The 24,966-nt window shown below is 45.5% G+C and overlaps 1 protein-coding gene across 4 annotated transcripts in view; it reads right to left on the bottom strand.

Annotated features, from left to right (window-relative positions):
* LOC146821379 (serine/arginine-rich splicing factor 7-like) overlaps positions 1-23,434 on the bottom strand; it is a 278,625-nt gene extending 255,191 nt beyond the window's left edge. For all 4 annotated transcript variants that reach the window (XM_085612317.1, XM_085612319.1, XM_085612318.1 and 1 more), the window contains exon 1: positions 23,236-23,434. In XM_085612317.1, coding sequence (XP_085468443.1) covers positions 23,236-23,266 — 31 coding nt within the window. In that variant the 5' untranslated portion in view covers positions 23,267-23,434. The remainder of the gene's footprint in view (positions 1-23,235) is intronic.
* Positions 23,435-24,966: the final 1,532 nt, after the last annotated feature.

Below are 24,966 nucleotides of genomic sequence, written 5' to 3'. Positions count from 1 at the left end.
GCAGCGGAGCGCCCCACCTATTTTGAGAATTTCGCGAGGATTCGTCAATCGGCGCCAAAGTTATTCAAAATAGAATGTTGCGGATTTCCTATGGAAACACGGTCCTAACTATAACTATCTACTGGCGACCGCCAGTAGATAATATATATATATATATATATATATATATATATATATATATATATATATTGTATGTAGTTTTGTTGGTTACTTTTCCACTAATAGGAGGATTGAAATTGAATTAGTGTCTTAGAATGGAAATGGAAAGCCTTGTACGGCATCAAGACTTTGTACAATGCAGACAGTGAGATTTTCTTTAACGTGACCATGTAGCCCCCGCTTTGCAGATTGCTTTGCAATCTGCTTTGACCTCCAAGGTAGGTTTCTTTAACGGGTCTTGTTTTTGTAAGCGCAGATGTCAAACCTGGGCTTGACAACTATTCTTCTAATGTCAGTTCTAAATATGTGGTGCCTGAGCCATGTCCGTGTTACGACAAGAGGTTTTTATTGTCGTGCTGGTGTAGCGGTTGTGTAATGGGGCGCTAAAATTCTTTAGTGGGTGGAAGAAGCGCCTAGAGGGGAGGGTTTCTCTGCAGAAGGATGGAGGCGGATTGGAGACTGTCCCGAGAACTGAAGGCGGAATGGTTGAAACGATGTGTCCTCCAAATAGAGGTTTACATCTGAGGCCCTGACAAAACGTGGATCAGGAATCCCGTTTCAAGGATTGTATTTGAGGGGCATTTTGTTTGCATGGGCTTTTTGACCTCTTGATGTGGAGCAGTTAAAACGGGAGGGCAAAATCCAGTCTGCACGACGGAAAACGTGTGAATTTGTGTGCAAAGTGCGTTCATTTACCTAGTCTAAGGTGCGGATTGTGCAGATTGTGTGACCGCTGATTACCACACCTCTGCAAACGGTAATGAGCAGGAGCGTAACTTGCACCCACAATTGTGACTCGTTTGTAATAGCGTCGCCGTCAGTCTTGTATTTAGAGCCGGGAGAAAAAGAAATGCTGTAGGAGTTTCCCCCAAAAAAGTAAGTTTAGGCCCAGAGTTAGGCTTTATTGGGAGGGGGGGAGTGAGCTTCACTAGTGACATCGTAGATGTTGTTTCCGTAAAGAGATGGTGCATGCAGGGAACAGCCTCAGCTGCGCTGCTAGAATCTACAGGGCAGACCCCAATGTCACATTAAAACTAGACTATTGGTTTTGTTAGTGCCTATTTCTGAATGCCAGGAGTACTTTTTGGAATGATGCGAAGGTTGTGTCTATCAGATCAGAGAGACCTGGTAGCTTTTATTTTTGCTGCATGCTGGTTATAGGGAGCAGGATTTTCTAATATGTAACAGTGAGTGTGCCTGACCGGAGACGTTTTAACTGCAGTGTTGCAGCTGGCCCGCTGGTGATCACATGTGTCTGTGGTGGGTAAGTTGATTACACCCATGCCTTCTTTTCTTTTTTAGTCTTGTTGGTGCATTGCTGTGATGTAAGTCCACCTTCATAGTAAGTTTATTTGTGAAGCGGAAATCCTGTCTTGAGAATTCGAAACAACTGGTGTGTCCTAGTCCAGTGCTAAAATGAAAGCTGTCCAATATGAGAGCAAACTGTTAAAATGGCACAAGTGCACCTACATCACTGAGGAGCAAATGCAAGTGTATATTTGTGCAAGTATCTGAGGGCAGTCTGAGAGTGAGTTTTGTTGCAGAGTGTTCAGAAATTGGTTTTTGATCGTTTCGCTGACATAAAGGGCTGCAAATGCACAATTTGGCCCCATTATTTTACTGTTTTTCTTGCAGAGACCCCCATGAATCATTATTGGTGGTTTGAACTTGCTCACTTGCATTGCCCACTGGCCAACAAGCATAGTCTCGCCTTTGGGACCTTATAAGTATTTAAGCACCACAATATCCTTGGTGCAACCAACGTTTTCTTGGGTTCTTGGCACTGCAAATGTTTTGAAATAAATTCATGTGTGATCAACTTGTGGGTCGAGTGCATTGATGTTAGGTCGAGTCGAAAAGTCTATTCACTCGACCTGCAGGTCAAGTAAGATTTTTTAGATTTGTCGAGCCATGGGTATGGCTTGTTCTCTCCTGGCGCCTGTGGTTTGTGTACTTGTAAGACTTGCAAATGCTGCCATTAATCAAGCCGGATGGCTCTGTCTAGCTTCGAGCCACTGGCGCCTGTTGTCTGACTAAACTCTTCCGTGCAGTAAGGGAGGGGGAGGAGCGGGTGAGAGGGGGAGGAAAGCCTGCCATGCGAAGGAGCGGGTGAGCGAGGGGGAGGAAAGCCTGCCAGCTGTGCGCATGCACGACATCGCGAACTCAAGCTGGAGGCCTGAAAAGCCACTAGGTTAGCACTTCCAAAACCCGCTTACTAAAACTCTCGCCAGTGCAGCGCTATAAGCGCTGGCTCAGGCGAGACCTAAAAACAGGGGTTCATTAACAGACCTTCGAGTGACTGGTATGTTTTTCTTTAACTCAATGTCAGGACCGGAAGCTCAAATGATGCCTTCTTCCTTCGCTTTATTTTGTCAGCAGCCATTTTCAAAACACAATAATAAACTACTTTTCCTATGAACAGCACGGAAATAGGAAAGTTCAGAACACAAGACCTTCTTTTCTCTCCGCACTCCAATCTCCACATGGTCCTTCTACTCTGGTCACCTTTCCTCTTTCTTCGCTGCTCAGCAGCAAGTTAAGTCGTTTTTCTTTGCTTCTCCTGTTGCCGGGGATTTGTACTGATTATTTGCCTGTTTTCTTGTGCTGCCCAACATAATCTGTTCCTTGCAGATACTTATGGTCAGGGGACGCGTTTGCGTACCTTACCCGCAATTATGCCCCATTTACTACTGCAGTGTGGTCCTTCCACCGCCTTGGGGTGCTGTGCCCTCTCTATGGGCAGAGGGGGTCAGGCACTGTCAATAGAGTACTGACGAGCGTTGGTGAGAAAAGCCAAGCCTTGTCTGCAGCCACCTGAGTGACAACTGGATTAGGTCTGTAACCTGCCACCCCGGAACCCCAGGACACTTGGGATTACCCTGTGGACACAGATGACAACACAAGCCTGTCTAGACCATGGCTCCCCACTCCTCTCCTGCCCCAGAGGGCGATTCAGACATGTTGGACCTGGATGACATTGTCCACCCTTGGTCTACGGACTGGGTCCCAGGGGACAAGGTGGCCAAGTATGTTGCGAGCCATCTACACAAGTCCATGGAGAAAGAGGCTCGCAACCGCCCCCGGGCGGAATGTCCTAGCCCCTGTTTAGATGGTGAAGTCGTCTTTACACCAAACATTGACCTGAAGATGGCGACGTTCCAGTCAAAGTTTGTGAAGGACCCACAGAAGGGTATCGACAAGTCCTGGTGTTCCTGCCAGGACAAACTCCTAGATGCGGTGGGCCCTCTAACCACGATCCTGTACATGGCAGAGGAGGCTAAGGCCTCGGGTTCTTTGATTTCTCATAGACGTACGGTCAGGGTGGGTCCAGAGCGCCATTGTGTTCTTGGGGAATGCGAACTGTGCGCTCTCTACAGAGAGGCGTTGTTCCCTTTTGATAAAGGTGGACCGTAAGTTGGGAGACCTTGCCTCTTCGGAGGCTGAAGCTATGGCCCAGGGGGGTTTGTTTTGGGACCCCTTTGTTAAGGAACTTAGAATGTTTGTGGCGATGTTCACTTCACTGGACAAAGCCCAGTCCAACATTTGCAGGGTTTTTACCCCTTGGGTTTTCCAAGGGGACGGCTGTGGCAGGGGCCGCTCGGCCAGCTGTTCTCCTACTCCAACCCTGACAAGGGATAAGGCTCCGGGCGTGGGCAATACCAGGACAGCGCACTCCTCAATACATTCAATCCCACAAGAGAACAGAAGTTCCGAGGCTGCAGAGGTCAATCCAACAACTCTGGCAAAAGTGAGTGTGCTGCCTTTGGTGCACGTGCCAGTGGGGGGGTTGTTTGGCATTCTTCCTCCCGGCTTGGGGGTCCCTCACGGGCGATACTTGGGTACTACAGACGGTGCAGGGTTTCCAGGTTGAGTTCCATGGCTGTCCTCACCAGGTGACCTGTCCCTGCCCCATTTCTTTATCCCAACGCAAACACTAAATTGATAAACGGGGAGGTTTTTGGATGATGGTGTACTTAGACGACATGCTTTTTCTGGCCCAGTGCCCCAAAAATCTGACCAGTCACTTACAGACAGCAGTCAACTTACTGCAGGGCTTTGGCTTAGTGATAAATTAAAAGAAGTCTCTCTTTACCCTGGTCCAATGCGTGACCTTTCTGGGGTTTATGCTAGACTCCATCTCCTCTACCCAAAGCCTTCCGGCCCAAAAGATGACGAAGATCAGGCACGAGCTGCGCCAAACCTTGGCCAAGTCCCACACATCGCTGCATCAGCTTGCTCGCCTGGTGGACCGGCTCCCCTCCTCAATTAAGGCCATCTTTACCGGCCCCTTGCACTACCATGCGATACAGAGTCTCAAGGCGCACCATCTGAGGAGGGGGCTGACGTTTTTTAATCTGTTCCACTTACGGTAGAGGTGAAGGAGATGGTTTGGTGGCTTACCCACGGAGGCATGGAACGGGAGAGCAATCTTCAGTTCCGCTCTGGACGTCGTGATAGAGTCAGACGTCAGCCATTCTGGTTGGGGTGCCAGATGCGGAGATTTTTCCACAGGTGTAGCCTGGTCTGCACAAGAATAGTCATTGCACATCAACAGTCTGAAGCTTCGGGCGGGGTCGTTTGCGATGCAGTGCTGGACAAAAGACAGGGTGCAATCCTACATCCTCCTCAAAATGGACAATATTTTCGCCGTCATGCACATCAACCATCTGGGCGGCTCCAGATTCCTCGCACTGGCGAACCTCACCATGGAATTTTTGAACTTCTGCCTAGAGAACCAGGGGTCTGTCACGGCAGAGTACCTCCAGATTTGAGCGAACGAGGTGGCAGACTGCCATTCTCCCCACCTCCTGGACTCCATTGTTTGAAAACTGGAACCGCAGGTGTTCTCCCACTTGGCGGAAAGGTGAGGTCCCTTTTCAGTCGATCTGTTTGCGTCGCATCTGGATCATCAGTTACCGAGGATTTATAGTTGAAGGCCAGATCCTCAAGCAGAGGCAATGGATGCGTTCCTCCAGGACTGGCGGTGGGGACAGGGCTACGCATTTCCCCCTTTCTCAATGATCATGTGGGTGTTCACCCATGTTCGCCACCAGCAGACGGAGATTGTGTTGATTACAAAGTTAGAACTTTCCTGGGATTTTCAAATCCGCCTCCCCACTTTCCTCACATTCTACTGGATCCAGAGCTCAAGCCTCATCGCCTGGTAGTGGAAGGGACACGCTGAGTATTTACTATCCAGAGCATGGGCGGACACCATGACCAAAAGGTACCATTTCGCCTGAAACAGATGGTGCCGTAGGTGTATGCGGAGTGTCGATCCCATGGGCGAGGATGTAGTCCACATCCTCAATTTCCTGGTGTGCCTCGCGGAAGAAGGGTTGGCTTACCGCTCGATCAATACATTCCTTTCAGCAATTTAAGCAGGCCATTGCCCCATCCACGGGTCGCCGGTGGGCGAACACCCGTTTGTCTGTAGGTTCCTTAGGGGTATTAGTCTGTCCATCCCACCGGAACCACGTTATTCTGCGTTGTGGAATGTGAATCTGGCATTGAATCTTTTCCTATCCTGGCAGCCGAATAGGTTTCTGTCACGTAAAGAGATTTTGGCTAAGTTGGCAACACTATTATGCCTGGTTTCTTGCAGGCGCATGTCTGACGTGAGAGCTCGAGACATCTCGGTCAGAGTGTTCTCCTCAGATGGGATTTCATTCACGGTCAGTAGAAGGACCAAGTGTAATACCAGGATTATCTCATACCCGGCATTCCGAGACTCCCCCAAACTGTGTGTGGTTCAGTGCCTCTGAGCATATGAGGAATTGACTGAAGAGGTCCACCCTCCGGGTAAGAGACAACTGCTCATTGCAATACGAAAGTCATACAGGGCGGTTTCTTCTCCAACCATAGCCAGATGGGTGCGCTGGGTAATGCAGGAGGCGGGGATTGACAAAAGAAGTCTGGTGCCCACTCAGCGAGAGGGGCAATAGCCTCAAAGGCCTTTAAACTTGGAGCGCGTTTGGAAGACCTGAGGCGCACTGCCGACTGGTCCTCGGATTCTACCTTTAAGAGGTTTTGCTTTAAGCCAGTGCTGGAAGTAGCTCAATTGGCTGTAGACAAGCTTTGAACTGGCATAATCTGAGCCTCCGGCCCTGACCTAGGATGAAAATGTGCCTAGCTGTAGTACAGGTAAATTTTTATTCTATTAAGAACACAGAGGCGAGGATTATCCCGCAATGCAACCACTGAAGATGAGGACCCTCACCATTCTGGTTTAAGTAACTTGTTTTAAAAAGGTCAACTGAGACATACGTTTCATGCTTCTCTAGTGTCTATTGTTATGCATTCCATAACAGTGATTGCTTTGGTGTTTGTTTGATGATTTGTTCGTACTGAACATGGTTTCTGCCGCTGCCTGTTTTTGCAGGGAATGATGGGTCCAATCAGGGTGAGTGAAGTTCGACATGGAGCTGTTCGTGCAAATAAAAAGGAACGGTGAACACAGTAGAAGCACCAAGTGGAGACTGGAGTGCAGACAGAGAAGAAGGATTTGTGTTCTGAACTTTCCTACTTCCATGCTGTTCATGGGAAAAGTAGTTTGCTACTGTGTTTTCAAAATACTTGCTGAAATAATAAAGCGAAGGAAGAAGGCATAATCCTTGCCTCCATGTCCTTCTTAGAACTGAAACTTACCTGTCCTACAGCTAGGCAAATTTAATTACCGAAGCATTACTGTTTGTGCCGAATTTAAAATGGCGTGCTTGTTACAAAATAGCCATTTTTCTTTTTTTATGAAAACTAAGCTTATTTTGTACAGCAGAATTAAGCAAGTGGCAAGGTACTGCCCCTGGCTAAAACTAAGCTCATTTTGTACAGCAGAATTAAGCAAATGCCAAGGTACTGCCCCTGGCTAAAACTAGGCTAATTTTGTACTGAAGAATTAAGCAAATGCCAAGATACTGCCCCCTAAACTGGCTAGGTGCAAAATTGTGTGGTCAAGAGTGAATTAGTCCATTCAGGGCAATAGAACGGACGCAGTAGACTCGTCACAAACTTCTTTCCCGGAGACTGTTGCGTTCAGCATAAAGCATAACCAGGATGCTTGCTAGCTAGGGCTCCAGCTCCAACCCCAGAAGTCGATGCTCAGGTTATATATAACTTTTCTGATACATTCTGTTAAGTTACTTCTCTCCCAATTTGGAGGGTGCTGACATGGAGTTGTTTTTTGTGGGTGATCGTCTCTCAATTAGAACTGTACCAGAAAGGCCTGGAAAATACTTCTATACCCACAATTGACTAGGCACTCAAGTTTTTTTTCCACCTATGTACTGGCATAATTATTAGGCTTGGATGAAATGTATGTTGCGCTTGCAAAATTTCTGGAATTTCTCATTGCAATTGTTATATGAAATTCCACAGCTTACGCCATCATGCGACTTTGCATAATCATGCGGCATTTGCGGTGAACATTTGTTGCAAACGGTGTTAATTAACACACGGGAACAACAGAACGTGAAAGCTTTTTTTCACAGTGTTTTTTTCTAAAAGCATCTGTGGACCAAATATTGATGAGAGGATGCATTTTGTGCTCAAATATAGCGCAAAATTACTAGCTTGCATTTTGCATAGTTACATTAAATCGTGCCATAACGTTGCAAAACCAAAGTATGTAAATTTCACACACCTTTAATCATTATGCATAGGTACTTAAATTTTCTTTAGGGCAAAAAAGTACGGTCTGCTGTGTGACCGAGGCCTGCGTTCAGGCCAGCAAGTTGGATGTGGGGTAAAGTGGGTATAGTGGTTAGCGAAACACGTACATGGTGTGGAAAGCGAGTTGCAGAGTTATTCCAAGTAGCTCATTCCATTGGGACTTCTAGATGAAACCCCTAGCCTATAGAAGAGCGATAGATTTGACAATATTATGTTCAGCTGTAAACAAGCAAATCTCAATATGTAGTCAGATTTTAGACGAGCAAGCTATTGTTAGGGCCTACTGGCACAGTTATTGCGAAAGCTGGCAAAGGCCAGGTATTCTGTTCAATCAGAAAGTGAATGACCAATAAGGATGCCTTTAAATCTGGCTTTTATCTTGTCCCATTTACTGTGTTGAACAAAGATGTCAAATGTCAGCTTCCGCCTTCTTCCAAACTGCTGCTTATTTTATCCTGGAAATTTCTGTTTATTTTTCCTTTCTCTGACTGCAACGAACAGAGACAAAAGTTTGGCTTGGATGAGGACTTTTACAGGTCACAGACCTTGTGTGTGTCCTTCAGTGCGTATCCGTAGTGGCACTTGGGGTAGACTCTAAATGGGGTATGCTCCATGCCCCTTTCATATTCTCTGACCACCTGTTTTTCTTTAGTTGGTCTTTTCTCCTCAGTGGTTTTCAGTGCTTTCCTGGGAGCTCTCTTCTTCCTATCAGTTGCCCCCAATCCTATACCTCAACAGTGATTTTTGGCAGGAAAAACTTTTCATCTTGCAGTTCCTTCTTCCAAGACTCCGGAGTTAATTTACAGGCTTCCAGACCTAACAGCAGAAAAAAAGAATCTGAAGACACAACCATGTGGAGGGTTTTCCGGGACATACGTTTGACATCACAAAAGATTTGTTTAAACCCAAATGGTCGAAGATGCCCATGAAGAAACAAAAAAGAAAAATAATAATGGTAATAATTTAAATATGAATTGAGAAACAATCACGCCCTTACCCAGATGACAATGCTATTAATGAACTAAGAGGCAAGTCAGGGGTCAGATTTACCCTATATATGGGCTAGATTTATATTATACATGAAGCAAAACGTTTAGTCTATTAAATCAAATAAAATAGTTCTTTGTACATAAGACATGCTAAGCACACATATAGGAAGGTGCTCTTGTATGTGATAATGATGAAAAAGGTGACTTGTGAAATAAAATAATTGCCTAGGATGACACAATTGGAGAGGAGTTTATGGGTCAAGCACAATATAGTTAGGTCAAGTAATTTGTTCAAGTCACTAGACCTGCAGGTCTAGTACATCCCTCTACTGCACACTAGGAAACATCTTTACTTGACATTACTAAGTTTAGTGAATCAAGTGTACAAATGAAGAAACTCAATTTTTGTATTGGAATGAATACGAATCTTAGGCCTCACGATCTCCTTATGCCTTTAGATCCTTATCTGTAAACACAAGGATTGCTTAGACAGAGGCTCCAAAGTAGCAAATGCTATAACATTCCATGACTAAGCCCCAAAAACAAGTGCTCTTCACGGAGGTTGGCTGACAAAAACACCCAACCTCCACTGCTACAAAAAATGGGACAGTGAGAATGTTTTTGGTATGTCACTATTGAACTTGACGTTTAATCCTGGCTTTACTTCTTAGCCAAAATATACTGTTGTAAACTCTAATGTCTGGGTAGGTTTCACAGCACAGTGGCACTTCTTTGGTGAGACTAGTTTGAGTCTTACCATCGTAACCACTCACACCCCAGTTGTTGTGTTATGAGCAAGAGGCAAACTATGGACCCAGAAAGCATTGTTTATTAACCCTGCCCTCACTTTAAATCAAACTAAATACTGGTAGTATGTGATAAGCAAACCCAACAATTAAGCAACACAACAATCATTGACTTCACCCAATTGAGGGGGGGGGGGGGGCTTAAAACATCCAATCTCCCAGTCCCTTTAGTAAAATATGGTATAGTGAAAAAGTTACGAAAGAGTCCTGCACTGTGGCGTTGGTTGCTGCTACTCAAGCCATATCCTTCCAAAGCATTTGTCCCCTTAATTGCCATTATATGACAGAGGTGGGAAAGCCACTGAGAGCTCAAGCCAGATCTCTGACTCAGCCCAAGTTTCCTTGGATCCTTGAGCCCAAAGACGAGCCAAGCATTCACTTGACTACTGTCTGTCACCCACGCTCTAGCCTCATGTGCCAAGAATTAAACACAAATGCAAAACAGTTGATGGACAGAATGCAGAACATTCACCCTAGTATAGAGATCTGGGCCTAAATCCATAGTTTTGCTCAACATGCTATTCCAGTTTGAACCCAGCCATATGCACATCAGTCTTGACCCTGCGCCCAATAGGAACAGTCCAACCCGAGCTGCCAGGCCAGGTCTCCCTGGACTGGAAACAAGCATCCTAGGACCGGTTTCAGGGTTTTACTCCTCATCAGCCAAGATAGAATTAAACACAAAGCATTCGCTTTTGATGTCTAAGAAGAGGGAGAGATATCAGTCTAATGGCCTGATTATACATTCTGAAACGAGAACACCCCAGATCAATCCCAGCTTCCTCCCTTTGCCAAACTCTATGTTTTATTCCACTTTGCCTCCTTTGTCTTCGTCATCGTCACATATGAGCGCACCTTGACATACAAGTTCAGAATATGCATTGTACAAAACCTTCTCTTATGCTTGATTTAATAAACTAAAATGTTGTTCCATGTATAATAATAGTCAATGCCACCCAGTGGATGCACATGACTAATGACTTGACTCACTAATAGGAATGTGTCAGAGCAAGAGGAGGCACAAATGTTTTTAAGTTCATGTATGAAAACTTCCACTTTTAATAAATGCCTCTCAAAGCAGGCATATAAAACGATGTATTAAGGCAAAACGCTTTTCTTTTTTAATTCTTAAGAGCCTATCATATTTTTACGCTTATTGCACAGTCTCTTTAAAAATATAGGTGTTCCTAAAAATATGTGGTGGTGGACACCTTTTCAGCTGCTTTCCCTTTACTCCAATTAACGTGCAAGTAAACGTCAGAATCTTAGTGCTCAGTTAAGTAAAAAGCAGCAGAGTGCTGCTGGTCACCAGGGAGCCGTTTCTAAAGTTCAGGAGGGCTGGAAGTGGCTGCCATACCATACCAGAGTATCCCTGTTATAGCATGATGTTTAGATCCCCAATCACCTGCATTCAGACGAGTGATCCATTTACAAATGTGGGAGCAATTGTTAAGAGTTTCTATTGTTGTAATGAGAAATAGTAGAAGTTGATAAATGCAGGTTGAGCTTAAAACAAAAGCCAAGTTCAATGCTGGTTTCATGTTCTAAATTAGTAATGCTTAAAACGCTGTATTCGTTATGTTGATAATTCCAAGTTTTTAAAGTGTTAGACAGGTGTAATACCCACACGTTTTTTGATTTCTAAAGTTTGCAATGTATTTTTATTATTATTTATGGTACTGCTCATGTTGGATAATCCAACATAAAGGCAAGTCTAGAACCAAATTGTCCTCTTAAAAAAGAAATAAAAATCCACTCAGTGTTCACAGATTAGGTTACATCCTACTCAAGTAAAATTAATCATATTCCAAGTTGTTCAGACAAGAAATATTTTATGTAGCTACTGAATTTTTTAGGTGTCGCTTTATTTTCATTGAACAGCTCTCAAACCCATGGAAAAAGTTATGAACAGTCATATCATTCCCCATATTAAAATTAACAACAGGATGTAATGTCGGTATAAATGTACTTCCCTCTTCTGTGCTACTCACACAGGAGATCCAAATTGTAATCCTACACCGTCACATTCAACCACAGCAAATATGATCATTACTACTCATCTGGTCACATATATATGTGGATTAAACACACGTGCAGAATGCATGCCCCCACATTGACGAAGTTAAGGACACAGCTGAAGGAGACTGGCAGTTAACTTAAAACAGGAGCAGCAGTAGACAACTCTTCCTACACAGACAATGGGTATAAAAGCTTGCCTTACAGGTAGAAACAGTTACCACCGACAGTCCTTTACAATCCAGTAAACTGCCAGCAGCCACAGTGAGGCGGGCCCACAGTCTACCCCCACCAAACCACAACGCCCAGCTCTAATTTGCAAACTGAACCAGTGGGTCCCCAGTGTACACAAAACAAGGGGAGTCTAGAGCAAGGATGCACACTCAACCAAGCCGCACAGAGCACCATTTCCATCCTAACGATGGTTTTTACAGAATGCCTTAGTTCAGAACTCAAGAATTACAGAGTCTACGACATCAAAGATCAGTAAGCTCAAAATGATAACATTAAAAAATAAAATAAAAATTTGCTATTTTTCACAATTGGATTTAAAAACTGTTAGTCTTATAAAACTCTCTAGTGTAACTGAAAACGTGTGTATTTCTTCGTTGCATCCCTACTTTTTTAATGTTACATTCTGTTTACTACGTTTATGTAGCGTGTTGCACTGGTAAGCTGACAACCTCAAAGAACTGAGCAAGGTATACCAAAGTCATTTCTGCATCCAATATCAAACACTATTCAGCACATATTTATAAAAAAGAAAAAAAAAGAAAAAATGGAATTGCAGTCCCTCGATAACGGTCTTCGATGATCTTCCCTCGTATCCAGTTACTCCTCCACTATTTAGTTAACCGTGGCAACTGAAGCTGACATAGTACAGCATTTAACAGATGTATATTGTGCCGGAGCAACGACTGTAGGCCTAAAAAAATCTACTCACCCACTCCCTATGGCGAGTCAGATTTTATGAGGTCGAACTATATTTAACGCGTACTCGCCCGTTCTGGTGAGTTGAAAAAGTACAGGTGTTCCTTTCAGTCAGAAATTGAAGGCGCAATAAAGAGGCCTTTAAATCTTGATTTTATCTTGTCACCATTTGCTCTGTTTTCAAAGACAGAGGTTAGAAGTCAGTTTACAATTACTTTTCTTTCTCTGGCTGCAGAGTTCCAGGATTTTGTAAAGTGAACTGTCTGACCTGCTGTACGAAGTGTGAAATGAAACGCTATAGGGTATCAGGTTTTCCCTAACACATTTAAATAGCTAATAAGTCAACTGTACAAACGGTTCAAAATATATTTCGGCACTCCGTCCATCATCTCCTTGTGTTTGCTTAGTAGTTGTGAAAGCACATTTTCTGTACTTCTGTAGGATGAAAAAAAATATTTTCATTAGATGAAAAACAAACCAGAACACCTTACTTGGTGATGTGCAAATAATAAATATGTTTTAGGAAACCGAATTTTCATAGATTGTAAATAAACTATATAGTTTTATCAGTAAAGCTGCAAGGTAGCGAAAAGGTGTTTGGCCAGTTCCTGAAAATTTACTGTCTGTAAGTGACAGTGCACTACCACATCATGCTTAGTAATAAATGTATTAAAAGTGTGTGTTTTCTGGGCGCCACCTTCATTGACACTTTATTGGGGGTCTGGGGATCCCTCCCGACTGGCTTGACCCTGGTGGGGGGCGATTGGAATGACACGATGGGACCTTCCGATAGACAGCGCACCTTCGATACCCCAACTAAATTGCATACCTTAGCATCAACATTAGACTGGGCAGACATATGGCGTGAACTCCACCCTACGGAACATGAGTACACATATCTGTCTGCGGTCCACGGATCACAGTCTCGACTCGACTACTTTTTTGTTCCGCGGGTATTTCTCCATAGATTCTGCCAGGTGCAACACAGGCCGCGCTGTCTGTCCGACCACTCCCCGGTCACATTGCGCTTCCACACGTGCTCACGCAGGCCCCCATTCCGCTGGCGCATGGCTCCTTGGCATCTCCGTTGTCCGGCTTATCAGGACATGCTCAACGCAGCGATCACTACATATCTTGCCGACAATGGCCCATCCGCCCCCTCTAACACTACCCTCTGGGAGGCTCTTAAGCCGACCGTTAGGGGTTCTGACATTAGCTACCGCACACAGGAGAAACGGAAGCGCCGCGAACAACTCGGTACCCTAGAAGAGAGCCAGATGACCCCGTCTGCCCAACTCAGTGCTAATCCCTGCCCCGTCCTTCGCCGGAACTTGCTTCTAGCGCAGCAAGAACTGCGTCAACACCTCCTGGACGAAGCCAAGGAGATTTGGGAGGCATCCCAACATCGAATATATCAGTGGGGGGACAAGTCAAGCAAAATGCTCCATAGACTGTGCCGGGTGAATGGCGCCCCGGCCGTCACGCCTACGATTCAGGGCTTAGACGGGTCGATGTACACGTCACCGGCAGAGGTGGCAGACGAATTTGCACGTCACTTCACATCCCTGTATGCCCGCAAGGAACAGATATCTGCCGAGCTCATTGCGGAGTTCCTCCGGGACATTCCGCCTCGTCGGCTCCCCGATTCAGTTCGAGAGAACCTGGAGGCACCCATTACGATAGAGGAGCTGTCTGGTACCCTCGGTGCGATCCAGCCCGGTCGCGCCCCGGGTCCCAACGGGTTTCCCATGGAATTCCTTTGGTCCAATATGATCCTACTGGGGCCTCACTTGTTAGCAACTATTGTGGATGCAACAGATCGGGGTAGTCTGCCAGAGGACTGGCGGCACGCGGACATAGTGCTATTTCCTAAACCTGGCAGACCCGTCATCCTATCACCCCGTCTCTCTTATTAATTTCGAACCCAAATTGCTGGGGAAGGTCTTAGCCGACCGCCTTCGCGGGTGCATCACCGAGCTGATCCACCCCGACCAGTCGGGCTTTATGCCAAAGAGGGCTACGAGACACAACATCAGGCACGTTCATAATGCCATTGCTGCGGCGCAGCCTCAAGTCTGCTACTGCATTGAAGGGATTTCGAGGTTGGGACCTGGTGGGGATCTCGAATCTAGGGGATGTCATGAAGGGTGTTACACTAAAATCCTTTCAACAATTACATTCCGATTTCAGCCTCCACAAATCACAATTTTACAAACACCTGCAGCTCCGACATGCGCTCTCCCCTCAGATCCGCCATTTGGAAACCCTCCCCGAGTTACAGCCTTTGGAGGGCCGTCTATTAATGGGGGACCTCGGATTTCATAAAATTAGACAAATTTATCAGACACTGACGACGCACACCCCCACTACTTTGGACCAGACCCGACAGGCCTGGCAGGCAGATATTCCCGATCTAACGGACGACGACTGGGCTGAAGCGATAGCCAGCCCTAGGGGCGCAGCCGTCTCCACACGCTATAGGCTCATCCAGTTCAAATATCTGTATCGAGTGTATTATACTCGGGTACGTCTGTGGCGGATGGGGGTCATTCAGTCCCCCGTATGCTTGCGGTGCGTCTGTGAGGAGGGGTCCTTATTCCATACCGTGTGGACTTGCACGGCCCTGCAGCCCTTTTGGAACTGGGTTCGGTCATGTCTCAGTGAGGTGTTGGGGTTGGTGCTCCCATTGGATCCTCGCTTGTTCCTACTACATTCCACAGATGACATTGGGGGGGAAAATCGCTATAAACAGCATCTACTGTTCCTTGCCCTTACTATTGCCAAGCGGGACATAGCGCAGTGTTGGAGGGCATCCTCTCCTCCGGCCATGGGTAAATGGAAGGCTGCACTGGATCGGTGTATGGGAGCTGAGATTGCTGTCTTTGTGGCTCGTGGTTGCCCCCGGAAACACTGCAAGATTTGGACACGATGGGCGACTTATCGGGCAATTGACTTGCCTCCCCCTCCCTGAGGAAGATTCGTAAAAGCTGCCCCTGGCCCACCGCCCTCCAATACCCCGAACTATGTTGTCTGACTGTATCACCGCCTTATTGGACTGAATATTGGGACTCTGGCGTATTATGTACTGTATTTCGGGATCTACCCACTATCTGTATATTGCTTATTTTGCTTGTATCTTTGGTTTACCTGCATGTTTGGCAAGGGCTGTATACTTTGGTGGAAATGGTGGTCATCGCATATGCGTTCCAAATGATCATGTATGCCACTGTGGGGTTTTCGCCCGATTTATTGCAAAATGACCAAATAAAACTTGTTTAAAAAAAAAAAGTGTGTGTTTAAACATTAACTGAGAAACACTCGTGCACGTGGCCTGGTGGCAATGCCATTAGTAACTGAGGCAAGTCATGAATCATGTGTACCTTATGTGTAGGCTAGATTCTTATTACACATGGAGAAATCTTTTAATCTATTTAATGAAACAAAAGAGTTTTGTACAGCAAAATGCTTTTTTTATTTCAGGAAATTGTTATTGATTTCTTAGAAAGAAAGTGCAACACAGGAAAAATACAATTGCATATTTGATAATGCCAGTAGCTGATGGTAGGCACATTTACACCTATACACATTTATACATATACCATCAGCGTTGACAATGTAAGTCATGTCCTATCTGGACTTACAAATGCAGTAGTGAAATGATGGATTAATTACATATCTCAGTTCCACTTGAATAAAAGCTATAACCGGACATAGGTTCCTGTGTTGGTAAATTACAGTAGCATATTTCATCTATCACCGACATAAGTTATGCAATTCAGTATGTATGTACGGCAGAAATGCTGAACTCCTGTTTGAAGGTGCACTGATGTGAGAAAGAAGAAAAAGGTGACTGTAAAATTATATATTTGCCAATGATTACACAATTTGAGACTAGTTTACGGGTCATGTACATTACAGACAGGTCAAGTAGACTATTGAAGTTACTCAAGCTGCAGGTCTAGTAAAAAAAAATATGATTTTGAGAGGCAGAGAGAGATATAAATTAGCTTTACATAATTACAACAGTAGCAGCAAAGTTGTGCAAGCGCAAACGGAATCAGCAATAGAATAGCTGACAACTGTCCCGTTTTTGCCAGGACAGTCCTGCCAAGTTGGAGACTGTCCTGGGAATTTCACTATCCCGGGAGAGTCCCAGCAAAGGGCGTGCTCAAAGCACGTACCTCAGCGACCAGAGACACCAGTCGCTAGTCTCAGCGCAGGCAAGGACAGCAGTGGTGGGGTTGGGGGGCGGGGGTCCAGCCCAAACGAGGGGACCTGTTCATGTGCCTCAGCTGTGCTGCAAAGCGTCCCTGAAAATTGTTTTCAAACGTTGGCTACTATGCAATCGGAGAAATGGGGGAAGGATTTGGAGAAGACAGGCTAAGGTCGGAGCATAAATGTGAGTCAGAAGGGGAGGGAGAGCAATAGGAAGCAGTAACAATGTGCAGGACAGAAGTAGGCGATGGGTCAGACATACTCTAAAGAGATGCGTCTTAGGAATCGGAAAGGGGCTGAAGGATAGGTTGGCTCCTCATATTGGAGCTCTGATTCAGTTTGGGAGCACACTTTCCCTCAAACTGGCTTGGGAACAAAATAGTACAAGCCTCATACAATATGTAAAGATGCGTTTATTTCTCACTGGTTCAAAAAGTCCTCCAAAAGTAGTTCCAAAAATACATATCGGAATTTGGAGGCGAATTTCAAAAGGACTGAACAGTGCAAAATGTGTCAATTTCAAGAGAGGATTGTCAAGTCCCTCCGTCGGACAACGTCTACCATGTACCTCCGCTGGAGGTTCTGTGCTGATGTGCCCCATGACATTTAGACCAAGGCTGACCTGTATGTAACTGCTCCACGTGAGGCCTCGGTATTTCCTATGTGTACTTACACCAACAAACATGAGAGTTTTTGACCAAATTCCATACATCATATTTACGTTGAAGCATGCGATCGTAAAGACATGACCTTTCACTCTCCATACTTGCCGGAAATATGGTGAAGGCACTCTTTTTAGGTCGAGCCTAGAGCAGCGCGCATGCGCTGCTTGCAAGACTTTTAGTAATCGGTTTCAGAAAGCTCACCACACGCTCGTGCGTGTGCTTTTGTTTTATCTCCCAGGCTATTGGGATTTGCGTGCGTCTTTCTAAGAAAGACAGCACGCAATTGGGCAAAGGCGGGTGCGTGTCCCGCCTTTGCTCCGCCCACGGCCTATTGCTTGTGGTTACCCGCACAGGTCATATCTGTTTTCAATTATCGTGCCCAGACACGGGCGCGATAATTGAAAACAGATCGCTCGCTGTGGTGCGCGCGCTCACCACTCGTGTGCTTGTTTTTTCAAGTTATTCAAACTTCCTCCATCTTCTGGCTGGTTAAAGCCTCATTCTGATCGTTGGAGATCATTGTCAATCTTCTTCTTAAATGGTTTCTCCCCCGCCTGTTCGCTTTTTTTAGCAGCCGTTCAGCCGCCTCATTATCATCATATTTTATTTTAATGAACCAACTCGCCCTCAGCAATGAGGACGGAGCTTTGCAGCAGGGGCGTTAAAAGTGGGCGTGAAAGGGTTAAACGACGCTTTGATGAAAAGCCGAGCTCCTACAGAATGCATAATCGGTTATGTGGCGGGTGGGATGGGTTAAAGTACGGCGGGGCTGGTGCTGAGTCATTCGTACTTTAATATAGAGAGCTTACCCGTTCCACTGACCCTTCACAGATACGAAAAGGGCCTGTTTTGAATTCTCACATTGCTTAGCCAGGCCACTGCTGCTCCTCGGACCGAGCGTGATTTACTCCACCCCAGCCCCACTGACCTGCATGGGAAAGCATAGGCGGTGGCAGTAGGGGTGCGAAGACTGCCGCAGCATCCCCAGGATTGCCATGCTGCAGTTCAGGAAGCAAATGAGCAGTTAAGAAGGCTTTACATTTTGATGTTATCTTGTGCGTTTGCAATGCATTTAAGGTCAGAGGTCAAACGGCTTCTGGCAAAGAGATATTGCTGTTAACTTTTCGTTCTGTGACTGCAAAAAGAGGATTTTGTAAAGTGACCTATCTGGGGTCAGGGAGTGTGAAAGAAAGGGTAGTAAAGTGGGATTTTTTTTCTAACACACAGCAACATTTTAATACCTGGAAATAAACAGTACACATAATTAAAAATATGTCAGTAGGAAGGAAAGCGCAGACGAGGCACGTTTTTATTTCTAAAGTGTGACGGAAACAAAGTTTCTGATAGGTGCGAAAATAACAAATATTCGCTGAAAGTTGATAAACTTATAGATATTTCAGTAAAACTGTATGTTGTGCAAAGTTATTGGGCATTTCAAAGAAAATGTGCAGTTTGTAAATTCAGTGCGCTTCCACGCAATGCCTAACTGATATATGTGCAAATGTATGCTTCCGAATGCACCCTCGGCTTCATATCACACACTTACCACTCTGCTGCTGGAAGGGTATGGTTTATCACTCCTGCAGTTCAGGAGAGAGCTGGAGCCAAGAAACATCTATTCTGCTCAGCTGATAATATCCACCAGCCTCGTCCATAGGACACCTAAGGGCTACCCCCCTAGCCCTTGCACCCCTGTGGCTCTCAGTTAGGTGTGTATGGAAAGAAAACACTTAGACATACGTACGTGCACATTAAGTCTGTGCGAAATTTGCGTTATTTCCTTCCGGTAATTCTGCAAAATACCAAATAGGCATTTAAAACTATTTTTTTCCGTGCAGTCCGTCCTGGGTCCATTTTGGAAGCAAAATGGGGTTTACTAAATCACACGACGTGAACTGCAACCCCTCGTGTTCGGTTTGTTCGCGTTGTTCCTATGCTTCTTAAGCCTCTCCTTATTAATAACTTTCTCTATTTTGCACTTTCGTTTCCTCCTAAAAAAACTTTTTTCATTCAACTGTGCTTTAATGTAAACGTGTCGCTCCTGCTTACGCACACAGTTGTGCGGAATGCTCCATACGCAAATATTATTTATCACCATCTTACCTCCTTTCACGGTGTTCGCTCATATTTTTCTTACAGCCAAGTAAAATACACGTGTCCGTGCGCGCTTGCTTGTATTTTTTTAATGTTTCTCCCCAGCCTAGGTCACCATCGCCCTGCCTTTTCAACCGTTTCCTTGTATACAACGTAATCTATTTTCCACTCCTGTTTCCCCTTATGCAACTTTTTCCATTTGTCACAAAAAATTGTGATTGTGCGCAAAACCCAATTTTATCGCTTTGTCTCAGCTTTTTATTAACTTTACAAAACGATAAACTACTAAATGGTACTGATTTACAGTGAAACTCGGCTTTTTTGCATTTCTTTTATCAAAGACAGAGATCGGGACTGTTCTGCCAAATTATGGGGTGTCTTACCATTTATAGGCCGTATCTTGTGTACAGTGTTCAGCCTGCCGCAGACTCCCTCTGTCCAGACGAACACCTGATGCACTGCATCACTGTGGGGCACTGCATACAACATTAGGGGCACAGAAGCCCTCTCTGCAACAAAACCATATAAAAATAGAGCAAAGGCACACATCACGACTATAGGCAATATTCCTAGAGCGCATGGATGTGGCGTAATGAGCATAGCTTGTGATCAGGAAGCTGGGGAACTAGGTTTGAGCCACGGCCTTGGCTCACCAGCCTGTGATTTTGGGCAAATCAGTTAATATCCCTGTATCTTCAAAAAGGAGAGTGTCTTCTTGTTTTTTCCGCCTTTGTGTAAAAATGAACTTGCCTAATAAGATCTGTTTTTTTATAAAGCGCTTTTTAATATGTTTTTGTCTACTAAAACTTTATGTTCGGTTTTAAGAAATTAAAGGTGTTTATATAAGCGATTTCATTGTAACTGGCTGAGGGACTCTGTTTAAATGTTACCATGGAGGTTTAAACAGTGTGTCTATAAAAAAAAAAAGCTGTGTTACGTAGAGTTGTTTCATTTTGTAAGAAAACAAAACTATTACAGCGACAAAGCAGTAATTACTTTCGAACATTATTTGAACGCAGGTACTAACTTGCCAGATTCTTCTTTCAACATTAGACACAAAAGTGCCATTGCATGAACGCCACATTTGCATCTCATACCAATGATAACGATCTTTACAATCTTTAACAATCTTTTACGCTCTTGAACTAACTGCCTTACTCTCTCACTAACTTCCTACCTCACTAACTCTCTCTCACTAACCTAATAACTAACTCTCTCACTAACTAACTGACTCACTCTCACTAGGGGCCATATTATCAAGAAACGGCGTTAACTTTATTGCCGCTTTAGCGGCAGAAAGATAATGGGCTTGATAATATGCCCTTGAGAATTCCAATAGAAGCCCAGGTTCACACCAGAACACGGGCTTCTATGGGAATTCTCAAGGGCATATTATCAAACCCATTATCGCCGCTATAGCGGCAGTTTTCTGCCGCTAAAGCGGCGTTAATGTTAACGCTGTTTCTTGATAATATGGCCCTAAATCTCTGACTCTCTCTCTCACTAACTCTCTCACACTAACTCTGTCGCTCACTGACTAACTTTCTCACTAAATAACCAACTAACTCTCTCACTAACTAACTAACTCTATAACTAACTTTCTCACTCAGAGGCATATTTACAAGGGCTTTATCAAAAAAGCGGAGATAAAGATATCGCCCTATTTACAAAAGGATGCTAACATGCATTATCGCATGTCAGCACCCTTTTTCCCAACGCCTCCCTTTGCATCTCTAATGAGATGCAAAGTGGGCGTCACTGGGTGCTCCCCGGATGGACTACCTTGCAAATAAATATCGCTGATGTTCACATTGCGATATTTACAAGACAGCCCACAGGATTTTAGCACAAGTTAGATTTTGGCGAAAACTGCGGTTTTCGCCAAAAACTAACGTCTGCTAAAATCCAGACTTACCTATGCTTTACATAGGTGGTGGATTATGCAAGGTTATTGCCGTTTTGCAGGGAACATCGTTGTAAACCCAGCGATGTTCCTTGCAAAATGGCGATAACGTCACTATCTCTGGAATTTTTATCGCCCTGGAGAAACGCGTTGTTAATAACGCGCTACCAGGGCGATACATTCCAGAGATAGCCTGAGATAAAAAAAAGTTATCACTAAGCACGGCCAGCGATAATTATCGCTGGCCGTTGATAATATGCCCCTCAATAACTAAATCTAAGGGGCATAATATCAAGAAACAGTGTTAAAATTATCACCGCTTTAGCGGCAGAAAACTGCCGCTATAGCGGCAATAATCGGCTTGATAATATGCCCTTGAGAATTCCCATAGAAGCCAATGTTCTGGTGTCAACATGGGCTTCTATTGGAATTCTCTGCTGCATATTATCAAGCCCATTATCGCCGCTTTAGCGGCAGTTTTCTGCCGCTAAAGCGGCGATAATTTTAACGCCGTGCTTGATAATATGCCCCTAACTCACTATCTCTCTCACTAACTGTTATACAGGTACTATTTCACAACCTTCACCCTCCTGTTATTATTGCCCCCGGCCCCCATAGCCAAAAAAACCATAACAAGCAACCATTCGGACAGGCATATAAAAGTTGCACGCATTAAAAGGCCGGGAAAAAAAAACATTTTACTGTGAATACTTTTTTAATATGGACGTTCAGTTGTTCATAATGCTTTCTTGATCATATATATGGTAACAAAAATGCTTCTAACACTTCTTTATTATAACTTTTCAGCATGCTGCACACTTCTATACAGCATAGAATAAACACATAGGCAAAGTCAATATCGCTAGCTAAACACTTATAAAGGTCCCAAAAGCGAGACCTATTGGCAATGCCAATGCTTGTTTTGTATTTGGAGCGCTTCATACGATCACCAGTTATATTAAACAAGGTCACGTTCGTTTTTTATTTTCCCCGAATCACGAAGTAGAGCCCACGCCGAGAATAGAACCTGGGTTCACCAGTTCTAAAGTCGCCAGCTTGTGCCTGGATTAGGCTACCTACATTACTCAGTTCTATATTATTTTGATGTTTTTCTACAAGCCTTCGTCGAGCTGCCACAGGGAAACATTGAAATAGAACGACTTCCGGGGTGGCACACAGACAGGTTGTTCTAGAAAATACTTTTAGGGGCTTATTTACAAGCCCCTTGCGCAGCTGGTACGTCACTTTTTCCCATATTAAAAGTGACGCACCAGTGGCGCAAGGGGCTTGTAAATAAGCCCGTTATATTCTGGTAGACTAACACGTTTATTTGTTACAAGCACGTACGCAATTATCTGCCAATCCGACACCTGCTCCTGCAATGCGACGAGCAACCATTTTTAGCGACTGCGTCACAACCAGCGAGCGCCCGGTGTGCCGCCATTTCACGTTATAGTCCGAGAGAATAACCGCGTTGGGGATTTCAGAGGTGCCCGACGTCGGAGTCAGAACTAACTACGCCTTCCCGTCCCAGAAAGACGAACGAGCCGTTCGCCAGCTATAAAGCCCCGGAGCTGTGCACGAGGAGTCGAACAGATCTTTAGGATTCTCCTAAAATATGGAACTATTTTGTGATTTGTTTACTATCCCCGCTAAAAACGCACACCCCTTTCAGCTGATCACTTTTACACACAACAGGGAGCCTCTTGTGCGTGTAAGGAACTGTCAACCGTGCTGCACTTCACATTCCCAAGTACACCACCACAGGACAACCATCTAGTGTTACGTACCGCCCCGGTAGCGTCCGCCATACCGCGACATCTTCCCTTGTCGGTTGGTCTGCGCACCACGGACTCGCTCCCCGCACCCTAATGGCTCCTGTAGTCAGTCAGTGTAACGCAAAAGATATGCGAAGAGCTTACAGCTCGCATGCGCTGAGACGCATAACCAGCCAGGCCCGTGCTCAATATCTCCAGTCGTTGTAATGTCACGTGACAGGCAATGCTGCGGCTGGTTTCCATGGCAGCGGAAGGGCCTGCACCTATGCCTATAAACTGACGTGAAGATAGAAAGCTTGCTAATTCGCACTACTTGGTGGAGAAATCGAATAGAGTACATGCCAACCCTCCCGATTGAGGCGGGAGACTGCCGATTTTAAGGCTAGTCTCCTGTCTGGCGATTCCTGGATGCAAAAGCCTGATTCCTTTGTGGGCTTCTGCCGACAGGGACTGTTCTTCGGAGTATGTACTGCCAGAAACACCTGTTCCTGCAGTGCAGTGCACAACATGTCATGCACTCTGCCTGCCACAGTGCATTATCCATGCTCCCGACAGATAAGAATAAGCACTGGAATGGAATAGGTCTCGAATTTGGTTGAGTTAGTGCTATTTGCGTTGTAAATGACAATGTCTTTTACCCATGTGTTATGAAGTGGATGTATTAGGTGTGGAGTGGAATTATCGATCAATCAGTCAGGGAGTTTTAAGCGCGCTACTCACCTGTGAGGGTCTCAAGATGCTGGGGGGGGGGGCGGAAGGGGGTGCAGGTCTGGTCAGTCGAAGAGGCAGGTCTTGAGAATCTTCCTGAAGATGTGCCGGGTGGGGGCGCATCTGATGTCGATTGGGAGCTCATTCCAGGTCTTGGCCGCGATTTTGGAGAAGGTTCTTCCACACCCGTTCTTGCTCTGCAGATGCGTGGGGGTTCAGTGAGGGCGAGGTCGGCAGATCAGAGGTTTCTCTTGAGTACGTGGAAGGGGAATCTATTGTTGAGATATTGGGGTCCGGTGTTGTGGAGGCATTTGTAGGCGTGGGTGAGTATCCTGAAAGTTACTCTCTTCTCGGAGGGGAGCCAGTGGAGGTTACACAGGTGTATTTGTGTCGAGGGATGCAGAGGACGAGTCTGGCTACGGTGTTCTATATGGTCTGGAGTTTGCGTAGCAGAGACTTGTTGATCCCGGCGTAGAGGGCGTTTCCTTAGTCCAGTCTGCTGGTTATGTGTGCGTGGGTGACGGTCTTCCTTGATTCGGGGGGGATCCGTTTGATGGTCTTTCGGAGGATGCAGAGGGTGTTGAAGCAGGTGGAGGCGACGGCGTTGACCTGTCTGGTCATGGAGAGGGAGGAGTCAAGTACAATGCCGATGTTTCAGGCGTGGTCCGTGGGGGTGGGTGGCTGCCGAGGGCGGTGGGCCACTAGGTGTTGTCCCATGAAGAGGGGGAGGGTCAGAGGACGAGGACCTTTGTCTTCTCCGAGTTAAGCTTCAGGCAGCTGCTGCTCATCCAGGATGCAACGTCCTTCATTCCCTCCTGGAAGCTGAGTCTGGTGGTGATGGGGTCCTTTGTTAGGGAGAGGATGAGCTGGTTGTCATCGGTGTAGGATACTATGCTGAGTCCGTGCTGTCTGACGATGGTGGCGTGGGGGGCCATGTAGATGTTGAAAAGCCAGGGGCTGAGCGATAATCCGTGGAATACTCCGCAGCTGACTTCCGTGTGTTCGGAGAGGAAGGGTTGAAGTCTGATTCTTTGG

The sequence above is a fragment of the Triturus cristatus genome, chromosome 6, assembly GCF_964204655.1.
Source record: "Triturus cristatus chromosome 6, aTriCri1.1, whole genome shotgun sequence".
Taxonomy (NCBI): Eukaryota; Metazoa; Chordata; class Amphibia; order Caudata; family Salamandridae; genus Triturus; species Triturus cristatus.
This window is presented reverse-complemented; position numbering and strand designations above follow the sequence as displayed.